This window comes from Erinaceus europaeus, chromosome 7 (assembly GCF_950295315.1).
Source record: "Erinaceus europaeus chromosome 7, mEriEur2.1, whole genome shotgun sequence".
In the NCBI taxonomy this organism is placed as follows: Eukaryota; Metazoa; Chordata; class Mammalia; order Eulipotyphla; family Erinaceidae; genus Erinaceus; species Erinaceus europaeus.
This window is the reverse complement of record NC_080168.1, coordinates 98,307,692-98,331,836: the sequence shown is the minus strand read 5'-3', so window position 1 is coordinate 98,331,836 and position 24,145 is coordinate 98,307,692. Positions and strand designations below refer to the sequence as shown.

General features: G+C 44.0%; 1 protein-coding gene across 4 annotated transcripts in view; it reads right to left on the bottom strand.

The window, feature by feature from the left end:
* GRIP1 (glutamate receptor interacting protein 1) overlaps positions 1-24,145 on the bottom strand; it is a 795,045-nt gene that overhangs the window by 2,097 nt on the left and 768,803 nt on the right. For all 4 annotated transcript variants that reach the window (XM_060194981.1, XM_060194983.1, XM_060194984.1 and 1 more), the window contains one exon: positions 3,008-3,154. In XM_060194981.1, the coding sequence (XP_060050964.1) occupies positions 3,008-3,154 (147 nt within the window). The remainder of the gene's footprint in view (positions 1-3,007; positions 3,155-24,145) is intronic.

Here is a 24,145-nt window from a genome sequence, read left to right as displayed (position 1 = left end):
CTTCACTGCCTGTGAAACGACTCCCCTGCAGGTGGGGAGCCAGGGACTCGAACCAGGATTCTTAAGCTGGTCCTTGTGCTTTGCGCCACTTGTGCTTAACCCATTGCACTACTGCCCGACTCCCTACCAACAAGTTTTTAAAGCTGTTTGACCTGCTCCTCTGTCCTCAAACTTTTCAGGTCTGGGGCCTGATCTTTCCATTGTACAGGTGAGTAACTGTCCAGGACAGGTTCTTGTCCCCTTTGGCCTTTTGTGTTGGCTGCTCTTCAAACCCACTCACTCTTAAAATTCTCCTCCTTACTTAAATGATGGTAGGAGTGGTATGTGGACTCCTAGCATGAGGACATAAAAAAATCATACTCATGGACCAGGTGGTGGCTGGCTCAGCCCGTAAAACACACATGCTATCATGCACGAGGACCTGGGTTCAAGTCCCCAGTCCCCACCTGTAAGGCAGGGCAGAAGCTTCACAAATGGAGAAATGCTGCAGGTCTCTCTCTCTCTCATCCTACGTCAAAAGAGGGAGAAAAAAAAGACTAGGGAAGGGCGGAGTTGTGCTGACTCTAAGGCCCAGTGATTAAAAGGGATGCATTGGATCGACCTTCTCGTGGTGCATCCCGTGAGTACCCATTCATTGGGGAAACTGACGATCCTTCCTAGCCGACTGAATCCACATGGATCCCAGTCACTTTCAAAGCCAGCAACAAGCAGCTCCTGACAGCTTTCAACCTGACGCTGTTGACTGGCTATGGAAGAAGGGCAAACGCTAGAAGAAGAAGTGATTAAAAAAAAAAAAAAGAAAAGAAATTGCACTCCTGACAGCAATCTTACAAGTCATTATTTCCCCCAATAAAGACGTTTGGGAAAGGAAAAAAAAAAAAAAACCTACTTTCTTGGATTCTTAACATCATTTTATTTTGGTTTTTGTACCATTTTAACTATTCAGGTTCAGTCTTTTGCTGACTTGACTTGTACCTGTCCTTTACATTTTTTTCTTAGAATGCTATCCTTGGTTCTCTTTCCCACTGTAAGTCTACTCTAAGTCAGTTTGTTCAATGTGCTAAATCCTTATTTCTGGATTTAACCTCTTCAAGTAACAGACCCAAAGTGCCCGCTGACTTCCAGTGGGCTCTATGGCAATGTGAGTGGGGCAGGGCGGGGCAGGGCAGGGCAGCGGGGTGGGGGTGGGGGAGGTTATTCAGACTCAGCTATGAAACAGGTGTCTTGCCTTCCTTTCTTTTTAAAAAATTTTTTTAAATTATCTTTATTTATTGGATAGAGACAGGTAGAAATTAAGAGGGAAGGGGATGACAGGGAGGGAGAGAGACAGAGAGACATCTGCAGCCCTGCTTCACCACCTGCAGGTGGGAACCAGGGGATTGAACCTGGATCCTTGCACATTGTAACATGTGCACTCAACCAGGTGCGCCACCACCTGGCCCCTTGTGTCTTGCCTTTCTGCTTATTTGGTTCCTCCTCCTCCTCCTCCTCCTCCTCCTCCTTCTTTCTTCTTCTCCTTCTCCTCCTCCTCCTTTTTTTTCTTCTTCTTCCTTCTTCTCCTTCCCCTTCCCCTTCCCCTTCCTCTTCCTCTTCTTCATCTTTTTCCTCTCCTCTTCCTTCTTTTTGCCTCCAGGGTTATGGCTGGGGCACTGTATAGGCGCTATGACTCCACTACTCCTGACGACCATTTTTTCCTCCATTTTATTGGGTAGGACAGAGAGAAATTGAGAGAGGAGGGGATGATAGGGAGAGAGAGAGAGAGACACCTGCAGACCTGCTTCATGGCTTGTGAAGAAACCGCCCTGTAGGTGGGGAACTGAGGGCTTGAACCGGCATCCTTGAGTGGGTCCTTGTTCTTTGTACTATGTGCGCTTAACCCGGTACACCACAGCCTGGTCCCCCCTTGATTTCTTCTCTGTTTCCACCCTGCTCCAGTTCATCCATAGTCATACTGTGTTCTCTTTCTTTTCTTTCTTTTTAAATTTTTTTATTATTTATTTACTGGATAGAGACAGTCAGAAATCAAGCAGAAAGGAGAGACAGAGAGGGAAAGAGACAGAGAGACACCTGCAACCACTTGCAAAGCTTTTCCCCTGCAGGTGTGGGACTGGGGGCTCGAACCTGGGTCCTTGTGCTTTGCGATATGTGCACTCAATTAGATGTGTCCCCACTTGGTCCCCTGTGTTCTCTTTCTTTAACTTATAAATATGCCATTATTCAAAGTCTAAAAGGTTTTTTTTGTTGTTGTTGTTTTGTTTTTTTAAGAGGCAGAGAAATTGAGAGGGAAGGAGAAGAAAGGGAGAAAGACACATGTAGCCCTGCTTCACTATTTGTGAAGCTCCCCCATCCCCAGAGGTGGGAACTGGGGATTTGAATTCCAAATCCTTGCATGGTAATGTGTGTGCTCAACTGGGTGCTCCAGTGCCTGCTCCCCAAAGCTTTCTTATTATTTCTTTGCATCTGAATCCACTTTTGTTGCTTCAGCTTCCATGGAAATGGGTATTGCTCTAGTTTAAAAATGAAGAAAACATTTTTAGGGGGTAAGTATCTTGTCCATAATTATTCACTCAGCAAACATTAGAGAATCTACTGAAAATGAAAGTGTTCAATACTCCTGGGACAAGACTAATTGTTCTATTGACATGGTCAAAATAATCACCAGAATTGGGTTTTTAATTATCTAATGGATGACAGCTTGCTTCAGCAAACGTGCCTTCAGAATCCAATCAATGCAGTCCCATGCTTTGATGACAGCTGAATCTGATTACAACACCATTCTGTGAAGTTTATAAGGCTTTGCTTTTTGAATCTCAGATCTGTATGATACTGAGATGTCAAGCCCTATCTAGTAGGGAATGGGAAAGTAATGGGGAAGGCTCTAGCTCTGCTCTTAGTAAGTCGATCTGTTGGGAAATAGACACAGGAAGATGGAGGGAGAGGAGGATAGGTGGGGCATTGGTCAAGGCAGGTTCTGAAGAGTTGAATTCATGAACACCTGAGGCCTTACCTGTAAGAGCCTATCATAGGGCTTTAAGCCACCGAGATCTCCTGGCCCTGCTGGGCGAATGTTTTTGACATAGACACCTTTCTCCAGCAGGCCGTCTGCAACACTGAACCCAAAGTCCTCCATGTCAGAGCCCTTGTACAAGGTCACCTGGGAAGTGAGCAAATGTGAAGGAGAAGTTAGCAGTCAGACTGGATGCTTCTAGAACACCCTGAGGGCAATCTTTCTCAGCTCCGGTCTGCAGCTCCCCACTGCTCTGTAGTTTTCCCCCTCCTCCAAGGACATTCTTGGCATTTATAAAATCCCACCAACTGGAGCACATAAAGAAGATACTTGGGGAAGAGTCCTGCTTTTACTTTAATTAATTAATTAATTAATTAATTTTACCTCCAGGATTATTCCTGGAGCTTGATGCCTGCACCATGAATCCACTGCTCCTGGAGGCTATTTTTTTTTCCCCTTTTGTTGCCCTTATTGTATTATTGTTGTTATGGTTATTATTGTTGTTGTTATTGATGTCATCATTGTTGGATAGAACAGAGAAATGGAGAGAGGAGGGGAAGACAGAGAGGGGGAGAGAAAGATAAACACTTGCAGACCTGCTCCACCACCTGTGAAGCGACTCCCCTGCAGGTGGGGAGCCGGGGGGGGGGGGGGGGGCTCAAACCGAGATCCTTCTGCCAGTCCTTGCGCTTTGTACCATGTGCACTTAACCCGCTGGGCTACTGCCTGACCCCCGCCTACTTTTATTTTTTTATATAGAGGGTGAGAGAGTGTGTGTGAGAGAGAGACACCACAGCACTACTCCATTACTTGTGAAGTGGCCCCTGTGCAGGGGCTCCCATGTAATAGCTGAGTGCTCCTTCCCAGGTCTTTGTGAATTGTAAGGTCTGAGCTCTGCTGGGTGAGCTACTTCCTGGCTTTGCTTTTTTTTTTTTTTTTTTTTTTGGTTGGTTGTTTGCATTTTAAATTTATCGTCAACAAGTATGGCTACACATGCTTCCTTACTCCCGCCCCTTTTCCCCCACACATAGGAGAAACCCTCAGGAGAAGCTGACTTTTGCTGTTCTGGGTACAGAGCACAGTACATTCCATAAGCAGGTCATGAAGAGAAAAACAAAACCAACACATAAAAACAAAGACCCAGATGCTGCTGTAACACTTTGCTTTGGTGTCTGGCTTGAAGAGGTCTATGAGTCCTGTCCTTGTCCCTGTCCAGGGCTGTGCTTTGCAACTTGAGGCTTTTGCCCTGATTATTAGCTGCAGCTGGTTCCTTCTTCATGGATTTCCCCCAGAAACCTAGCAGGATGTTCGTATACTTGTGACATTTGAAGGCCACCACGATTTTCACTAAGATTTGCTGGGCCCCTCGGCAAAAACTAATGCACAATTTGAGCAATGATCCAAGACTTACCTCCCCCACTAATTAAAAACGTTTATTCTACACAAGTAATACACATTCTTGAAAAATATAATTCCACAGGCACACAGATCAAAAGTTAAATATTAAACCATAATGGGGCTGAACTTTTGGACCTGCTTATTTTATTTCAGAGAGGCATGGGATAGCAAAGAGAATAGAAAAGTGGATTTTCTGTTTGTTTCAGCAGAGGGCTGGGTCAGTATCATTAACCAGACAGCCCTAGGGGTTAGTGCCATATTCGAGGTGAGGAAATTCAGTTTGACAGAGTGGAAGCAACTCATCTAAGACCACAAAAAGTAATGAATGGTGGTCCTGGAGATGGCACAGCAATTAAGGAACTAGACTCTCAAGCATGAGGTCCTGAGTTCAATCCCTGGCAGCACATGTACCAGAATGATGTCTGGCTCTTTCTCTCTCTCCTCCTATCTTTTTCATTAATAAGATAAATAAAATCTTTTCTTAAATAAAAAATAATAATAAAAAAGTAATGAACAGTGAGAACAGAAACCAAGCATTTAACCATTAAACTCCATTGCTGCCTTATTTTAGATTGCCTTCCTTTTCTTATTTTATTTTTAAATATTCATTTATTATTGGGTAGAGACAGAGAAATTGGGAGGGGAGGTGGAGATAGAGAGGGAAAGGGACACATCTGCAGCTCTGCTTCACCACTTGTGAAGGTTTTCCCCTGCAGGTGGGGACCAGGGCTTGACCCGATGTCCTTGTGCACTGTAATGTGTGCGCTTAACCAGGTGTGACACCACCTGGCCCCCGTATTTTATTTTTGCCTCCAGGGTTATCACTGGGGCTCGGTGCCTGCACTGCGAATCCACTGCTCCTAGAGGCCATTTTTTCCCGTTTTGTTGCCCTTGTTGTTTTCATTGTTATTGTTGTCATCGCTGTCACTGTTGTTGGATAGGACAGAGAGAAATTGAAAGCGGAAGGGAAGACAGAGAGGGGGAGAGAAAGACCTGCAGACTTGCTTCACTGTTTGCAAAGTGATTCCCCTGCAGGTGGGGAGCTGGGGCATGAACTTTTTTTTTTTTTTCTTTTTCTTATTCTTAGCAGAGCACTGCTCAGCTCTAGTTATGGTGGTGCAGGGGATTGAACCTGGGAGCTCAGAGCCTTAGGTATGAAAGTAATTTGTATAGCCACTATGCAGTCTACCCAACCCATTTCATGCACTCTTAATTTTTTGTCTTCTTTTTTATTAGTGATTTAATATTGATTTACAAAATTTTAAGATAATAGGGGTATAATTCCATATAGTTCCTACCACCAGAGTTTTGTGTCCCATCCCTCCATTGGAAAACAGTAGTTTTCCCAGTATGAGCTGATTCTATAACTATTTCTCTCTCTCTCTCCATATATATATATATATATATATATATATATACTTATTTTTCAATGATCCTGCCTTTATTTTTTAATTAAATTAATTTTAACTGTTTATTTTACTTTACAGGACAGAGAAATTTAGAAGGAAGAGGGAGATGAGGGGGAGACAGACCTGCAGACTTGCTTCACCATTTGTGAAGCTTTCCTCCTGTGAATGGGGACCAGGGCCTGAACGCAGGTCCCTGTGCACTGTAATGTGTGCACTTACCTAGGTGTGTAACCACCCAGCCCCCCTTCACTCCCTTCCTTCTTCGTCTTCTAGCGTTTGCCCTTCTTCCGTAGCCAGTCAACAGCGTCAGGTTGAGCCTGATGTAAAGTTTCGAGACCTCCTTTCCTAGAGACCTCCCTTCCTAGTTCACCCCTATACCTAATACTACTTCCAAGTATCTTTCTTTTTTTCCCCTCTTCTCTCTCAGATAAGAGGAACAGTGCCTGGCTTCCTCTGGTATTTTCCAAATTTGCTTCCCTTTCATTGCTGGTATAAAAACAAGATTCTTGGTGACCTACGTTTTGGGTCCTGGTGGAATGGGGCTACAGAGCTCTCTGATTTACTTCCCCGATTGCTTACTCCTCTGAGAGTATGGTCCAAAATTCTTTATGGGGTGCAGAAGCTTGGGAGGTCTGGTTTCTGTAATTGTCTCTGTTGGACATGGGTGTTGGCAGGTCAATCCATATCCCCAGCGTGTGCCTACCTTTCCCTAGTGGGGTAGGGCTCTAGAGAGGTGTGGTTCCAGGACACAATGGTGATGTCATCTTCCCAGGGAAGTCAGCATTTCATACATTTTTGAGTGAGTGAGTGTGTGTGTGTGTGTGTGTGTTATGTATATAAGAATCTCTGCAAGCAGGCTGTATTTCATGAGGCATCTTAGACACTATGAAATACAATATAGCAACATTTCACCCTTACCTGCCTTTCCCTGAAAATACAATAGCAGAAAAGGGGCCAGGTTTTTTTTTTTTTACATTTTATTTTATTTCTTTATTGGGGAATTAATGTTTTACATTCAACAGTAAATACAATAGTTTGTACATGCATAACATTCCCCAGTTTCCCATATAACAATACAACCCCCACTAGGTCCTCTGTCATCCTTCTTGGACCTGTATTCTCCCTACCCACCTACCCCCACCCCAGAGTCTTTTACTTTGGTGCTATACGCCAATTCCATTTCAGGTTCTACTTGTATTTTTTTTTTTTATTCTGATCTTGTTTTTCAACTTCTGCCTGAGAGTGAGATCATACCATATTCATCCTTCTGTTTCTGACTTATTTCACTTAACATGAATTTTTCAAGGTCCATCCAAGATCGGCTGAAAACAGTGAAGTCACCATTTTTTACAGCTGAGGAATATTCCATTATGTATATATACACCACAATTTGCTCAGCCACTCATCTGTTGTTGGACATCTGGGTTGCTTCCAGGTTTTGGCTATTACTAATTGTGCTGCTAAGGACATATGTGTACACAGATCTTTTTAGATGGATGTGTTGGGTTCCTTAGGATATATCCCCAAGAGAAGAATTGCAGGATCATAGGGTAGGTCCATTTCTAGCCTTCTGAGAGTTCTCCAGACTGCTCTCCACAGAGGTTGGACCAATTGACATTCCCACCAGCAGTGTAGGAGGGTTCCTTTGACCCCACACCCTCTCCAGCATTTGCTGCTGTTACCTTTTCTGATGTATGACATTCTCACAGGAGTGAAGTGATATCTCATTGTTGTCTTTATTTGCATTTCTCTGGCAATCAGAGACTTGGAGCATTTTTTTTTATGTGTTTCTCGGCCTTTTGGATCTCTTCTGTGGTGAATATTCTGTCCAAGTCCTCCCCCCATTTTTGGATGGGGTTATTTGTTGTCTTGTTGTTGAGTCTGGCAAGCTCTTTATATATGTTGGTTATTAAACTCTTGTCTCATGTATGGCATGTAAAGACCTTCTCCCATTCTGTGAGGGGTCTCTTGGTTTGGATAGTGGTTTCTTTTGCTGTGAAGAAGCTTTTTAATTTTATGTAGTCCTATAGGTTTATACTTGCCTTAATCTTCTTTGTAATTGGATTCATTTCATTGAAGATGTCTTTAAAATGTATTCGGAAAAGGGTTCTGCCAATATTTTCCTCTACGTCTCTGATAGTTTGTGGTGTAATAGCCAAGTCCTTGATCAACTTGGAATTTACTTTTGTATTTGGTGAAATACAGTGGTTCAGATTCATTCTTCTGCATGTTTCTTTTTTTTTAATATTTTATTTTATTTATTTATTCCCTTTTTTTGCCCTTGTTGTTTTATTGTTGTAGTTATTATTGTTGTCATTGTTGGATAGGACAGAGAGAAATGGAGAGAGGAGGGGAAGACAGAGAGGAGGAGAGAAAGATAGACACCTGCAGACCTGCTTCACCGCCTGTGAAGGGACTCCCCTGCAGGTGGGGAGCCGGGGTTCAAACCTAGATCCTTATGCCGGTCCTTGTGCTTTGCGCCACCTGCGCTTAACCCACTGCGCTACAGCCCGACTCCCCTCTTCTGCATGTTTCAACCCATTGTTTCTAACACCATTTGTTGAAGAGACTCTGCTTTCCCCATTTAATAGTCTGGGCCCCTTTGTCAAAGATTAGATGTCCATAGTGTGTGTGTGTGGGGGGGCAAGGTTTTATCGCAACTTTGTTAGAAGAGGAAAAAACAAAACAAAAACAAAACAAAACACTGTATCTTGCAACTCGAAGTGCCGTCCTGCCTGACCAGAAGCATTGGCATAGCCAAGGAGTGTATCAAGGTGCAGGATGGGATCTCAGGCGCCATCCCAGGTGGATACAGCTGGCATTGGTAGATCTCCAGCGGTTTGTGTGCAACTTAAGGTTGTTCTGTGTGGTACTTGGCACAGCAGTGGGCTAACACACATGCTAGAAAAGTGGGCAAGAAACTAGTATCAGTGAGGTGTCACTCTCTGCAGGCTCAACCCATCACTGAATGTTTGTGAATGTGTGTGTGTGTGTGTGTGTGTGTGTGTGTGTGTGTGTGTGTGTGTGTGTGTATGTACATTGAACCTTACTGTGGGCTGGGAGCTGTCTTGGTTTTAAGTTTTTTTTTTTGTTTGTTTGTTTTTAACCAGAGCACAGCTCAAGTCTAGTTTATGGTAATGTGGGGGGATTGAAGCTGGAACTATGGAGCCTCCAGCATGAGAGTCTGTTTGCATAACTATTATGTTATCTATCCCTGCCGGATGTCTCAGTTTTAAATGAGATAGTGTAGTTTTAAAATACGGAATGACTTGGGGTCTGGTGGTGCACATGTTACAGTGCACAAGTGAGCCAGGTTCAAGCTCCTGGTCCCCGCCTGTAGGGGGAAAGCTTCATGAGTGGTGAAGCAGGGCTGCAGGTTTCTCTCTGTCTTTCTCCCTCTCTATCTTTCCCTCCCCTCTAGATTTCTGACTGTTTCTATCCAACAGATAAATAAAGATAATAAAAAAAAAAAAACCTATGAAATGACTTGATTTCTGTAGAAAGATCACTTTTGCATAGAGCAGGAAGTCCTGCTTCAGACGCCATTTCTGTGTGTGTACATGTGTGCATGGCTCAGTCAAATTCAGCCTCCCCTCTGATATACTCCCAATAGGCGAAGAAGTGAGTTCAGATTGAGGAGAACACCACCCCCCTGAAAAACAAAACCAAAACCAACCAGCCAAAGAAACAAACAAACAAAAATCACAGTGAGGGATAAGGCTTGCATTCCGGTAAAGGACTTGGAGGTGTCTGCAGGAAATGCCCCCCCAGTTTGAGGGCCTGTTGAGGTGGAAAGAATGATTTTTTTGAAACTTAACAAGAATGTTCTTTATTTGTATAAAGCATTATAACTCTCAACATCACTTATCAACAATCTTTTCACTTTTTCTTCTAGCGTTTGCCAATCTTTTCACTGAACTCAATAAACAAATTAACAGTGTCAAACTACACTTTACTACCTGTCAAAATTTAATTAAGGACTCAACTTTAGAGACAAGTAAGTGCTTAGAGCACCAAATGGGAAAATACTAAGAAAAGTCAGCATATACTTTAGAAGCAGAGAAAAGGGTTTGAAGGGTGAGATAACATTCCCAAGCACCATCAGATTTTCCTAATGGTCCAAGAGGCTTTATAAAATAATTTTGATGGGCAAGGGTAGATAGCATAATGGTTATGCAAACAGACTGTCATGCCTGAAGCTTTGAAGTTTCAGGTTCAATCCCCTGCACCACCATAAACCAGAGCTGATCAGTGCTCTGGTAATTAAAATAACAATAATAATTTTGAAAAATATGAGATTAGAATTGAGGAACCAGAGAAACTCACATTTTAGGGTATTAAAACAGGTCACTAAAGTTTCTTTTTATATATTTTTAAATATTTTATTTATTTTCCCTTTTGTTGCCCTTGTTTTTGCATCTTTGTCTTTGTTGTTAGATAGGACAGAGAGAAATGGAGAGAGGAGGGGAATACAGGGAGGGGGAGAGAAAGATAGACACCTGCAGACCTGCTTCACCACCTGTAAAGTGACTCCCCTGCAGGTAGGGAGCCAGGGGCTCGAACCGGGATTACGCTGGTCCTTGTATTTTGCGCCACAGGCGCTTAACCTGCTGCACTACTGCCTGCCGCCATCACTGAAGTTTCTGAACTGGCAGAAGTGGGAAAGGAAAAATAGGAATGGGAAAGCAGAGAACAGATTGGACAGAAGCAGACATGAAAATAAAGAATACAAGAAATAAAGTATAGATGATTTTATGAATTGAAGAATGAAAAAAATATATAGTTATAAATCTGAGGGCCTGACTACAAGAAAGCCTGGAATTTTACACCTTCCAGAAGGTGACTATAAATCCTAACGCTGCATGGCAGGCACGAAGTATTAAACCTAAACAATTTGTTTTGTTAAATAAAACTCTGGCACCCTAGCTTGACTAAGTCCACCCCACACTAATTTAAAAGCTCATCATATCTTGAGTGCAGCCATCCCACTAGGTCAAATACCCATGGGTTCCAAGTCAACTGGGTCTGCCTCCCGGGTTATTGCTGGGGCTCGGTGCCTGTATTATGAATCCACTGCTCCTGGAGGCCATTTTTCCCATTTTGTTGCCCTTTTTGTTTTGTTATTATTATTACTGTCATTGCTGGATAGGACAGAGAGAAATCGAGAGAGGAGGAGAAGATAGAGGGGGAGAGAAAGATAGACACCTGCAGACCTGCTTCACAGCCCACAGCCTGTGAAGCGACTCCCCTGCAGGTGGGAAGCCGAGGGCTCAAACTGGGATCCTTATGCTGGTCCTTGTGCTTTGCACCATGTACACTTAACCTGCTGCGCTACTGCCGGACCCCCCATAATGATGGTTTTTATATATCCCAAATCCTTTAGTTGGTGCCTGCCAGGAAGGGAGGAGAGATAGCATAATGGTTATGCAAAAAGACTTTCATGCCTGAGGCTCCAAAGTCTCAGGTCCAACCCCCACACCATCATAAATCAGAGCTGAGCAGTGCTCTGCTTTTTCTCTGTATATTTTTTTCACTCTTTCTCTCTCTCACTAAAATAAATCAAAATAAATTTTTAAAAAGATGGTGCCAGCCATATAATAGGGTGGGTTTTTTGTTTGTTTGTTTTGTAGAATAAATGACTGGTTCTGATATGCCACACAGTTGAGTGGAACCTATGATTCTCTGGATATGAAATACAATTCAATTCTGGGGGTTCAGGTCAAGGTTTAAACTGCAAGGTGCCTAGGCCCATTGGGGCAGGGTGGGATGAAGTGCCACAGTGACACCGTGTGGCCACAAGAGGTAAGAGCACTTCTGACCTTGCAGCCAGGTCTGTTCACTTAGGGGTTAATGAAGCCTGCTTAACAAATGCTCCCAGCTGAGAGGAATTTGAAGGCCCCTCTGTAATTAGGATTTTGCCTTGGGCGATAGAACAGGAGATGAGTTTCAGCCCTCTTTCCCTATAGTGAAAAGGATGGCCTTTAAAGAAAACACTTAATTTCCTTAGTTTTTTATTTGTTTTTTACCCCCCTTCTTTTTAAAATTAAAATAATTTTGTATTAATTGCCGCCATGGTTATTGCTGGGGCTAGGTGCCAGCACAATGAATCCACCACTCCTGGTAGCCATTTGTTTTTCCTTTCTATTTTATCTGAAAGAAATTAAAGGGCCGGGTGGTGGTATACCCGGTTGAACATACATGTTACAGTACACAAGGACCCCAAGCCCTTGGTTCCCACCTGCAGGGGAAAAGCTTACGAGTGGTGAAGCAGTGCTGCAGGTCTCTCTCTCTCTCTCTCTCTTTCTCTCTCTCTCCTCCAGGGTTATCCCTGGGGCTTGGTACCTGCACTACAAATCCACTTAGGACAGAGAGAAATTGAGAGAAGAGGAGGAGACAGAAGAGAAAGAGAAACACCTGCAGACCTGCTTCACCACTTGTGAAGCGACCCCCTGCAAGTGGGGAGCCAGGGGCTCCAACTGGGACCCTTACTCGGGTCCTTGTGCTTCATACTATGTGCGCTTAACCCAGTGTGCTACTGCTCACCCTCCATCTCCCTCTCTCCTATTGATCTCTGTGTCTACCCAATAAAAATAAAACAATGTTGTATATCATTTATCATTAGGGAAATGCAAATTAAGCCACAATGGGACATCATCTCATACCTGTTGAGAATGGCTTACATCAACAATATAGAAAATGACAAGTATTAGGAAGTGGAGAAAAATGAGGGAGTGGGTGGCTGGGGGGTGGCACACATGGGAGCGCACACACTGTATCTTATGTAAGGACCTGAGTTCAAGCCCCTGTGTCCCCCACCTGCAGAAGGGGGACTTTGTGAGTGGTGAAGCAATATTGAAGGTGTCTCTCCTTATCTCCTCCGTTACTCTCAATTTTTGACTCTATCAGAAGTAAATAAATGAACAAATAAACAAATAATGATATTTAAAAGAAGGAAGTACAAAAAAAGGAACCCTAATGCACTGTTGGAGGGGATGGAAACTGGCGCATCCTCTATAAAAATAATAGCGTGAAAAGTCCTTAAGAACAAATGAAAATGAGAGGGCTGGGCCATGGTGCCCCCGGTTAAGCATACATAGTACCAGCACAAGGACACATGCAAGGATCCAGGTTTGAGTCCCCAGCTCCCCACCTGCAAAGGGGATGCTTCACAAGCGGTGAAGCAGGTTTGCAGGTGTGTCTCTCTATCTCCCTCCCTCTCTCTTTCCCCCTCCTCTCTCAATTTCTCTCTCTCTCCTATTCAATAAAATGGGGGGAAAAATGACTTCCAGGAGCAGTGGATTCGTAGTGCCTGCACGGAGCTCCAGCGAAAACCCCAGAGGGAAAAATAAAAATAAAATAAAATAAAATAAAATAAAAATGGAAATAACATATGAACCAGCAATACCATTTGTAGGCATACATCCAAAGGACATGGGAAACATAAAGGAAACACAGATTGTTCCTTTCTTTTTTTTTTTTTTTTTTGCCTCCAGGGTTATTGTTGGGGCTCGGTGCCTGCACTACAAATCCACTGCTCCTGGAGGTACTTTTTCCCCTTTTGTTGCCCTTGTTGTTTTATCATTATCTTTGTTGTTGTTATTGTTGTTGGATAGGACAGAGAGAAACAGAGAGAGGAGGGGAAGGCAGAGGGGGGAGAGATAGACACCTGCAGACCTGCTTCCTGCAGACCTGCTTCATTCGCGCCACATGCGTTTAACCCGCCGCGCTACCACCCGACTCCCAATTGTTCCCTTCTTACATTATATGAAACACAAATGGCTAAAGAAAAAAAAAGCAACCAAACTTTTTCTAAGATTTTGTGGGAATGATGGTAGTTATTGGGGTGTAGAAGATATGAGAGTCCAGTGATTTACACAACCATGCATGGGTGTGAGACTAGATCCTTGAAATCTTATAATTTTGCAAGACATTGTTAAATTATTACTAACAAAATAAAGGTAAAAGAATTCTCCTCTCCTCCATTAGTGTTGTTTGGTTATTCGGAAGTGCACGTTGTACAAAAAAGCAAAATAATGCTCATTCTTTCATTTTTTGGATAGGGAATACTTCCTATGAGATCCCAGTGAAGTCTGTTGCGTGGCTGTGTGCATATGCCTGTGCGTGTGCATGAAGGCTGGTTTTTTGTCACATGTCATTATGAACCTATTCATTGATATGTATGTATATAAGATATTTCAATTAAGGGGTTTCCCTCTTCTTCTCCTTCTCCTTCTCCTCCTTTTTTTTTTTTTGGCCTCAAGAGTTATTGCTGGGGCTCGGTGCCTGTACCACGAATCCATTGCTCCGGGAGGCTATCCTTTTCTCCTTTGTTGCCCTTGTTGTTTTATTGTTGTTGTTACTGATGTCATTGTTGTTGGATAGGACAGACAGAATGGAGAGAGGAAGGGTAGACAGAGAGGGGGAGAGAGATAGAAACCTGCAGACCCACTTCACCGCTTGTGAAGAGACCCCTCAGCAGATGCGAAGCTGTGGGCTTGAACCGGGATCTTTACTGGTCATTGCATTTTGTGCCATGTGCACCTAACCTACTACACTACCTCCACCCCCCCTTTTTTTTTTGTACTGGGGCTTGGTTCCGGCAATATGAATCTATCGCTTCTGGTGGCATTTCCCCTCCCCCTTTTCATTTGATAGGACAGAGAGAAATTGAAAGGGGAGGGAGAGATAGCAAGACAGACACCTGCAGACCCTTTTCACCACTGGTGAAGCACCCCCTCATCAGGTGGAAAGCAGAAGCTCGAACCTGGATCCCTGTGTGTATCTTTGCACATATTCTTGTGCGTAGTTCTTTTTTTAAAATTTTTTTTCCTCCAGGGTTATTGCTGGGCTTGATGCTTGCACCATGAATCCACTGCTCCTGGAGGCCATTTCCCCCCCCTTTTGTTGCCCTTGTTGTTGTAGCCTCGTTGTGGTTATTATTATTGCCATTGTTGATGTCCTTGTTGGATAGGACAGAGAGAAATGGAGAGAGGAGGGGAAGACAGAGAGGGGGAGAGAAAGATAGACATCTGCAGACCTGCTTCACCGCCTGTGAAGCGACTCCCCTGCAGGTGGGGAGCCGGGGGGCTCGAACCAGGATCCTTACACGGCTCCCTGTGCTTTGCGCCACATGCGCTTAACCCACTGCACCACTGCCTGATCCCCTCTTGTGCGTAGTTCTGTGAGTGCTTAACTGTATGTACCATAGCACACCCTGGTTTTTCCATTTTTCTCATCATCGGTCAGAAGTATTTCATGTTGACTCCTATGTCCTTTCAATATAATCCACTTGTTCTTTTTTCTCTTTTTTTTATTAAATTTTTTATTTATAAAAAAGGAAACATTGACTAAAATCCACTTGTTCTAATAATGTCTCTTTGTTTTAACACAAGCGATCACAGACTCACTTTGAACATGTTTTGTCCTAGATCTGAAATAAGGCTTCTTTCTGGTTTACATTCTAGTCCCTTTTCTCCCATCCCCAGATCCCTTTCTCAAAGGGAGGAAGTGGAAGAATAGGCGAAGAAGGATAAAAAGAAGATATGAATAGTAACAAGATGGGTGGTAGTCTAAGATTTTACAGTGGATGAAATCTGGGAACCTGGTGTTGATGCAGCCATGACAGATACATGCTACAATGTGTAAGGACACGGGCTCAAGTCCCTTGTCTCCACCTGCATGCTGCATGGAGGCAAGCTTCAAGAGAGGTGAAGCAGTGTTCTGCTATGGGTATAAAAGCTGTCTGTGCTCAAGTTTCCTGCTTACTATGTGACACACACACACACACACACACACACACACACACACATATTGCCTTTCCATCTTTGTCCCTAAAAAACAGTATATTCTAGTAATCTCTGCTCCATCTGCAGCTAGTCTGGAGGCAGGGTGCCAGTGCAATGGACCTATGCACACCGCAGGCTGGGAGAGTCAAAGGCGTCTCCTCCACAGACCCAGTCACATTATAGAGGCACACCGGAATCAGAGAGCTGAGAAACCTATGCTTGTCTTGGGACATTAGGAAACCCTCTTCTCTCTTAAATGTATCCAAGATACATTTTCCAGCACAGTGAAACAATTCTTGCACTGGGGAGACATCTGGTCTGGGTGTGGAATGAGAGTAGAAGCTCTTCACTGATCAATGACTATGTGGTCCTGGGTATCTGGTCCACAGACTAAAAAGCTCAGGAGAGGCAGAAAGATGAGTGCTGTCTTAAGTTGCCAAAGGCAATTAGTTAATGGTAATGTATGAACCCAAACATGAGAAAAGGGAGCCAGCCAGATCACATTAGCTTATTAACTCCAAGGTCACAGTTGTTGGTTAAAAGGGTTGGCTTTTTTGAGCTTTAGACTCAATACAGCTCTTCAGAATAAGAGGCTAATCACAGTGGCTTAAATTCAAAAGACATGTTTCTCTTGATAGATTTCCTAATGTTAGAGAAAGCTGAATTTTAATAGGGAGCTGTATGGTTCTCCTGAAAATAACCTGGAAATTCCAAATAACAAAAAAAAAAAAGGGAAGAAATTATACTAAAATGTCACAAAAGATTCCAGGAATCAATAATTCACAAAAGTAAGGAGCACAGCTGGCTGCTCTCAAAGCAGCAATAATAAATTGTGCTGTGTGTCTGCTGCTCTCCTGTTTGGCTGGAAATTGGTAGTGGTTACTTCTGATTTATTTCCTATCCAAAATTAATGCTGAGGATTCTGAGGTTCAAACCACAGATACATCCCTTATCCAGGCACTTCCCTACATATGATTGCTTTTGATCTGCGAGCAACTCTGTACAATACAATCATCCTTTTCCTACTAGTGAGGATGTTGGCTCTTGAGGAAGTTGATGGATAGACTCATCCAGGAAGGATATAAGATCTAGGATTCAGTAGTAGAATATCTGACCTCATTTGCTCTGTTCTTTCACCAAATCATTTTTTTTTTTCTTTTCTAAACATATGATCTCCTACTTGGCCAGGCAACCTTTATCTGTTTCCAAATGCCTAGGAAACCAGATATTTACCAAGGCTGTGACATTCTTCTCATCAGGACCCTTCTGTAGCTTTCCATGAACATCTGTATAAACTGCTCACTGGTCCCCAGGACTTAGGTGTTCTGCCCCAGCCCACGTGAGGCAAAGTTTTCCTTGCAACATCTCTAGTTTGTGCTGACCACAATCCTAGGGGTTAGGGGTGGGGCAAGGTCTGTGAACACAGCTAGAGGGGGCCAGGCAGTGGCGCACCAGTTAAGTGTACATAGTACGAAGCGCAAGGACCACTCACGAGGATCCTGGTTTGAGACTCTGGCTCCCCACCTGTGGGGGTGGGGTGTCACTTCACAGCAGTGAGGCAGGTTTGCAGGTGCCTATCTTTCTCCCTCTCTATTCCCCCCCTTCTCTATTCTATCAAAAAAATTGAAGGAAAAAGTAAAAAGGCTTCAGGAGTAGTGGATTTGTAGTGCAGGCACCGAGCCCCAGTGATAACCCTGGAGGCAAAAAACAAAACAAAACAACAACAAACTAGATTTCTTTGTTCAAAAAGAGTCACAGAACCTCTTGCAGAGTAAGACTCCGGGCAAGGATGCAACTCCCAAAAGCTCAGCTCTGTTTTAACTGTTCATCAGCGCATGCTCACGCTGCAGTTGTTTCTCCCCTGTCCTAGAGCAGAAGCTAAGAGAGGTAGAGAGCTTCATCACATCCTAAACTAAGATTCCTTTCATATTTCTTTTCTTTTTTTTTTTTGAGAGAGAGAGATGCAGAGGGAGAGAGACAGAGTGAGGGAGAGAGAGACAGAGAGAAACACCAGAGCACTGCTCAGCTCTGGCTTATGGTGGTGCAGGGGATTGAACCTGGGACTTTGGAGCCTCAGGCATGAGAGTCTGTTTGCATAACCATTATGCTGTCTCCCCTGCCCATTCTTTCATATTTCTAAGCATGTCTATTCCCATGTCTGTATCATTTCCTTGAGGCAAAGACCAGAAACCTCATGCTTGCGTTCCGTGTTGACAACTTTAGCAGCAGTCAACTCTCCCCACTAGAATTTCTAGGCCAGTGTGTCTAATCTCTTGAGCAAATCATGCAACAGGGTGGTCATTGCCAGAAGCAATTCCTATGGAGGTCCCTGGCAGCCCTTGTCTGGTGGCTTAAGGTCCAAGCTAACACCTACTTCTCAGAGATAGCACTGTTTTTCCCAAAAAAATCACCCCGCAATGAAGGGCATCCACTCTCAAAATAAACTTGGGCTTATTTGTACAAACACCAAGGCCAGGAGGAGGGGAGGTGGGGAGGTGGGGATGAGGTGGCTGGTTTTGAGCATAGTCTTAGACTATTTGTGAAGCTAGAAGGAAAAATAAAAGGAGTCTGACCTCAGAGATCTCAGTTCTTGCCAGTCAAACCTGTGAATTCTGAGACTATCTGGGTCAGGAAAGGCAGCTGCATTGGATCGACCTTCCCGTGGTGCATCCCGTGACTACCCATTCATTGGGGAAACTGACGATCCTTCCTAGCCGACGGCAAACGCTAGAAGAAGGAAAGGCAGCTGCTGCCTTCTTGCCTATCTGTCCTGGGCATCTCCTTGGCAGAGGAGAGAAGGGTCAGCTGCTTCCAATGCTGCTTTCCTCTGTTCCTGGCAAGCATGTCTCACCAGGGGTTGGAGAAACGGGGGCTCAATAGTGACACAGCTGGCAGCTTGGATTCTGGCTTTCAGTCTGAACAAGTCAGTTGCTGACATGGCCCTTGGGGACCTGAGTCCCAGCTGACAGAATGTCACAGGTTTTCAGATCTATGACAGGTTTATGTGTTGTTTTCCCAACTCAGCTCAAAGAACCTCCGTGTAGATGATCTCACATCCTATGAAAGGGGTTGGAGCTAGAACATTATCAAAGTTCCTTAGGAAAGACAAGCAAGCCACAGCGGATGGTCACCTCGTTACTGTCAGCCTTTTCCTCTCGCCCCAGCCACCACCCTGCTGTGGTGGAGTCTGTGTTCCAGCATCTTTGCTCCCACTGACCACTGGTTACTCACAGTACCAGGTCCTCTGTGTTCTCTAGCCTCCTAGATCTGCTGTTCAGGTCAGGCTTTCCTCCCCATCTCCTGATCCTTGCTGATCCCCTCTGCACTTCCTGACCTCTGTTCCCCTATGTGGGCATCTTGATTTTAGGAGCATTATGCATCTCTGGATGGGGGACACTCCTGTGAGCACTCGAGGGCAGGGTCCCTGTTATTCAGGAAGGAGAAGTTACAACTGACCAGTCTATCGGACTTTCACTGAGCTGCAAGAGTTTTGATTATATTTCCTTATTCCAGGGATTGCTGAATTGTTGTCTGATACTTCTAAAGATCTTTGAGTAGAAGAAGAGCCCTTCAGGGCACCTAAAGGAAAGAAAAGACAAGTTCTGGACAAACAGGGCTGTTAGGATGAAGGAAGAGGTCAAGCAGGCTCACCAAGGCCATGGGCATTTGGGAAATAGTGACTCAGAGAGCAGTACCATTCACAAGTGAATATCCTGCTGAGAATGCAGGATCCCATAACCTATAAGTAAACATTTGGGATTACAAGACACATAAAGATAAAAATGAAGAGATGGAGCTGATGAAATAGTTCACTTAGAGAGAGAGAGACAGAGATGGAGAAGAGATATCTGCTTTGCCAGGGGCACAGCTCAGACTCGAGCCTGGATTCCACTGAAGCTTTAGAGCTGTGATCCTCTTTACTCTCTCTGCCTATCTGTCTGCTTCTATCTAAAAGGAAGAAAAGAGAAAAAGAGGGAATAAAGGAAAAGAAAATGAAGAAGTGAATGAAAGAAGGCATTAGGTAGAGGAGATGAAGAGCTAGGGAGAGGGGCCAGGTGGTGGTGCACCTGGTTAAGCATGCTCAAGGATGCAGGTTCAAGCCCCTGATCCCCACCTGTAGGGATAAAGCTTCACGAGTGGTGAAGCAGGGCTACAGGTGTCTCTCTGTTTCTTTCCCTCTCTCTATCTTCCCCTCCTATCTCAATTTCTCTGTTTCTATCCAATAAAATAAATAAATAAATATTTAAAAAAAAGAGCTAGAGGGAGTCGGGCGGTAGCGCAACAGGTTAAGTGCAGGCGGTGTAAAGTGCAAGGACTGGCATAAGGATCCTGGTTCGAGCCCCCAGCTCCCCACCTGCAGGGGAGTTGCTGCACAGGTGGTGAAGCAGGTCTGCAGGTGTCTATCTTTCTCTCCCCCTCTCTGTCTTTCCCTTTCTCCATTTCTCTCTGTCCTATCCAACAACGATGACAACAACAATAATTACTACAACAATAAAACAACAAGGGTAACAAAAGGAAATAAATAAATAAATATTTAAAAAAGGTAGGGAGGGGAGTCGGGCTGTAGAGCAGAGGGTTAAGCGCAGGTGGCGCAAAGCACAAGGACCGGCATAAGGATCCCTGTTCGAGCCCCGGCTCCCCACCTGCAGGGGAGTCGCTTCACAGGCGGTGAAGCAGGTCTGCAGGTGTCTATCTTTCTCTCCTCCTCTCTGTCTTCCCCATCTCTCTCCATTTCTCTCTGTCCTATCCAACAACAACAACAATAATAACCACAACAATAAAACAACAAGGGCTACAAAGGGAATAAAAAAAAAAAGTAGGGAGATATCATAATAGTTATGCAAAAAGAGTTTCAAGCCCGAGGTTCTGAGCTGCAATCCCAGGTTCAATCCCTAGCACCACCATATGGCAGACCTGAACAAAACTGGGAAAACAAAAGCAAAGCAAAGCAAAGCAAAGCAAAGCAAAGCAAAGCAAAGCAAAGCAAAGCAAAACAAAGCAAAGCAAAGCAAAGCAAAACAAAACAAAACAAGGGGGCTGGGCAGTAGCACAGCGAGTTAAGCACACATGGTACAAAGTGCAAGGACCGGCACAAGGATCCCGGTTCGAGCCCCCAGCTCCCCATCTGCATGGGGGGGCGTCAACTCACAGTGGTGCAGCAGGTCTGCAAGTGTCTGTCTTTCTCACCCCCTCTCTGTCTTCCCTTCCTCTCTTGCTGTCTCTCTGTCCTATCCAACAGTAATGACAACAACAAGGGTAACAACAAGGGCAACAAAATGGGAAAAATGGCCTCTAGGAGCAGTGGATTTGTAGTACAGGCAGTGAGCCCCAGCAATAACCCTGGAGGCAACAAAACAAAGCAAAACACACCTTAGGCCAGAGCTAGACTTAAGAGAAGTTGTGAACATCACTATAGAGCGTGGTGATGGATCCTGAGAGATGTGATAAGACAAGCGATCAAAACCTGAGAAACAAGGCCCTGTGGAGCTCTAACAAGCCTGTCCAAGGGTCATGGAGCTCAGGGAACAGTGACTCTCTCTCGCTTGCCATTTCTATCCCTCAGGGCTTAGACTGCAGAAGTGGATGGAAACTTGCAGAGAAGTGCTAAGATGCAAATGTGTTCTATCTGGTAGACATGCAAATGATTTCTGTCCACTATAATAGATAACCTCAAAGGCACTGTCCTTGTTTCTCTACAGATCATTAAGCAGTTTTAATTCAAACTTGGAAAATCTTATTCCAGGGGTTTGGTGGTAACACACTTGGTAGATAGTACATGCTACAATACGCAAGAATCTGGGTTCAAGTCCTTGGTCCCCACTTGCAGGGGGAAAGCTTTTTGCGTGGTGAAGCAATGCTGCAAGTCTCTCTCCCTCCCTATCAACCCCTTCCCTCTTGATTTCTGGCTGTCTCTATCCAATAAAAATAAAGATAATTTTAAAAAAAGAAAGAAAAAAAGAGTGGTCCAGGAGGTGGCGCAGTGAATAAGGCACTAGACTCTCAGGCATGAGGTCCTGCGTTCAATCCCCGGCAGCACATGTACCAGAGTGATGTCTGGTCCTTTCTCTCTCTCCTCCTATATTTATCATTAATAAATAAATAAAATATTAAAAAAAGGAAAGAAAAAAGAAAATCTTATTCCAGCACTCTTCCCCCCTCCTCCCAGCTGACAGAGATATCAAGTTTTTTCACTTCTCTGTACTTTTATTTATTTATTTTCCCTTTTTTTTTTATTGTTGTTGTAGTTACTATTGGGGAGAGGGGAGAGGAAGACAGAGAGGGGAGAGACAGATAGACACCTGCAGACCTGCTTCACCACCTGTGAAGCGACTCCCCTGCAGGTGGGGAGCCGGGGGCTCGAGCCAGGATCCTTACTCTGGTCCTTAGGCTTTGCGTCATGTGCACTTAACCTGCTGTGCTACCGCCTCGACCCCGGCTTTACACTTTTTAAAGTATGTTGTAAATTATCATAGAGAAAGGAAGCTGATGGAAATGATACTTGTTTGAGAGCTGTCAGGCCTGAATGCCACTGCTTATTTAAAATAGGCAACCCAGACTCCCACACCTGTTGGACAATTCTGCACTCCCCCAACCCACTTCAAAGTCCTGTTAACTAGCCCCTGGCTTTACCAGGTGAGTGTATATTCATCAGACTCAGGTAGTACCTAGTAACTGGACGCATGGCCATTCCTCTTTGTAAACAGGCTCTCATACTGGTTCCCAGCTTCATTTCTGGAAGCTCTAAGTAGGCAGCTGGCTGAATCTTCTTTATCTCTGGGACCCTGAGGAGATTTTATTTCCTAGATTTCTGAAACTGTATAACTGAGGCAAGGAGGGAGTGATGATCATGTCACTGGGGGCAGTGTTACCTGTGAAGTCCTCTCTCTTGATAACAGGTGAGTTTGTCCCATTTTGATAAATGAGCAAACCAGGGTTCAGAGAATAACATGACAGGGCCAGGCAGTGGTGTAACTGGTTACATCACAATGTACAAAGACCCAGGTTCAATCCCTTGGTCTCCAACTGCAGAGGGAAATCTTCACATGTGGTGAAGCAGGGCTGAAAGTGTCTGTCTCTCTCCTTTTCTATCTCCCCTTCTTCCTCTCAATTTCTGTCACATTATAGTGTGCAAAGACCCAAGTTAAAGCCCCTGATCCCCACCTGCAGGGAAAAAGCTTCACAAGTGGTGAAGTAGTGTTGCAGGTCTCTCTTTCTCTCTATTTCCCCTTCCCTCTCAATTTCTGACAGTTTCTATTCAATAATAATAGATTTAGAGAGAGAGAGAGAACAACATGGCTAATGATAGACTGTGACAGGTCTTTGTCTGCTTGAAGCAATGATTGTGCTCTGATTTGTCATTTCCTGTCTGAAGAAAGACCAGATGAATTTATTAAAAGTGATGGGCAAAAGTAAAAAGAGGAAGAAGAAGGAGGAGGAGAAGGAGGAGGAGGAGGAGGAGAATGAGAAGAAGAAGAAGAAGAAGAAGAAGAAGAAGTTCACTAATTCAGATTGTTGCTTTAGAATCTAGTAACTTCCTATTAAAACAATTAGAAAGTATAAATAGTGGTGTATTGCACCAAAGTAGAAGACTCTGGGGTGGGTGGGTGGGGAGAATACAGATCCAAGAAGGATGACAGAGGACCTAATGGGGGTTGTATTGTTATATGGAAAACTGGGAAATGTTATGCATGTACAAACTATTGTATTTACTGTTGAATGTAAAACATTAATTCCCCAATAAAGAAATTGAAAAAAGAAAGTATAAATAGTTACTTAGAGAAGATATGGACCCATTTGACTTTGGGTACCAACTCCAAATAACTGAAGAAAATGAATTGACCTGAATAAAATGTGAATTTCCATTTCATGTTCCCTCCAAGGACTGAGTGTGTTCCTGACTTGGGAAGAATATTGCAAAAAAAAGCTGTCATTCAGCACCAAAAATGACACTCCTTTCAAGGAGGAGAAGAATTCTATCTCATCAAGAAGAACAAAGTTTCCTTTTAAAACCCTCAAGCATATTGAAAATGCTAATTCAGCCTTACAGGGGAAATGTTGACGGCAGCAAAAGCAGCTGCAATAAATGAAGGAGTTCCTTGAGTGTGACTCCATGTTCAAGGTTGTGCTACTAGCAGTCAGAGAGAAGTAGATGCTGGACTGTTATCCTAGACACCTTTCTGTAAAATGATAAAACGAAAATATCTGCATAAAATTAAGGAATATGGCTCCACTGGAAAAAAAAAACACCCCAAATTATATGGCAAAAGTAAGTGTCAATATACTTATTTTTAAAAAGCCCAAATACTCTGGTGTTATTTATTTTTGTCTCCAGGGTTACTGCTGGGGTTTGGTGCCTGCACTATGAATTCACTGCTCCTGGAGCCATTTTTTTCATTTTGTTGTTGTTGGATAGGACAGAGAGAAATGGAGAGAGGAGGGGAAGACAGAGAGGGGAAGAGAAAGATAGACACCTGCAGACCTGCATCACCGCCTGCGAAGTGACCCCCCTGTAGGTAGGGAGCTGGGGACTCAAACTGGCATCTTTA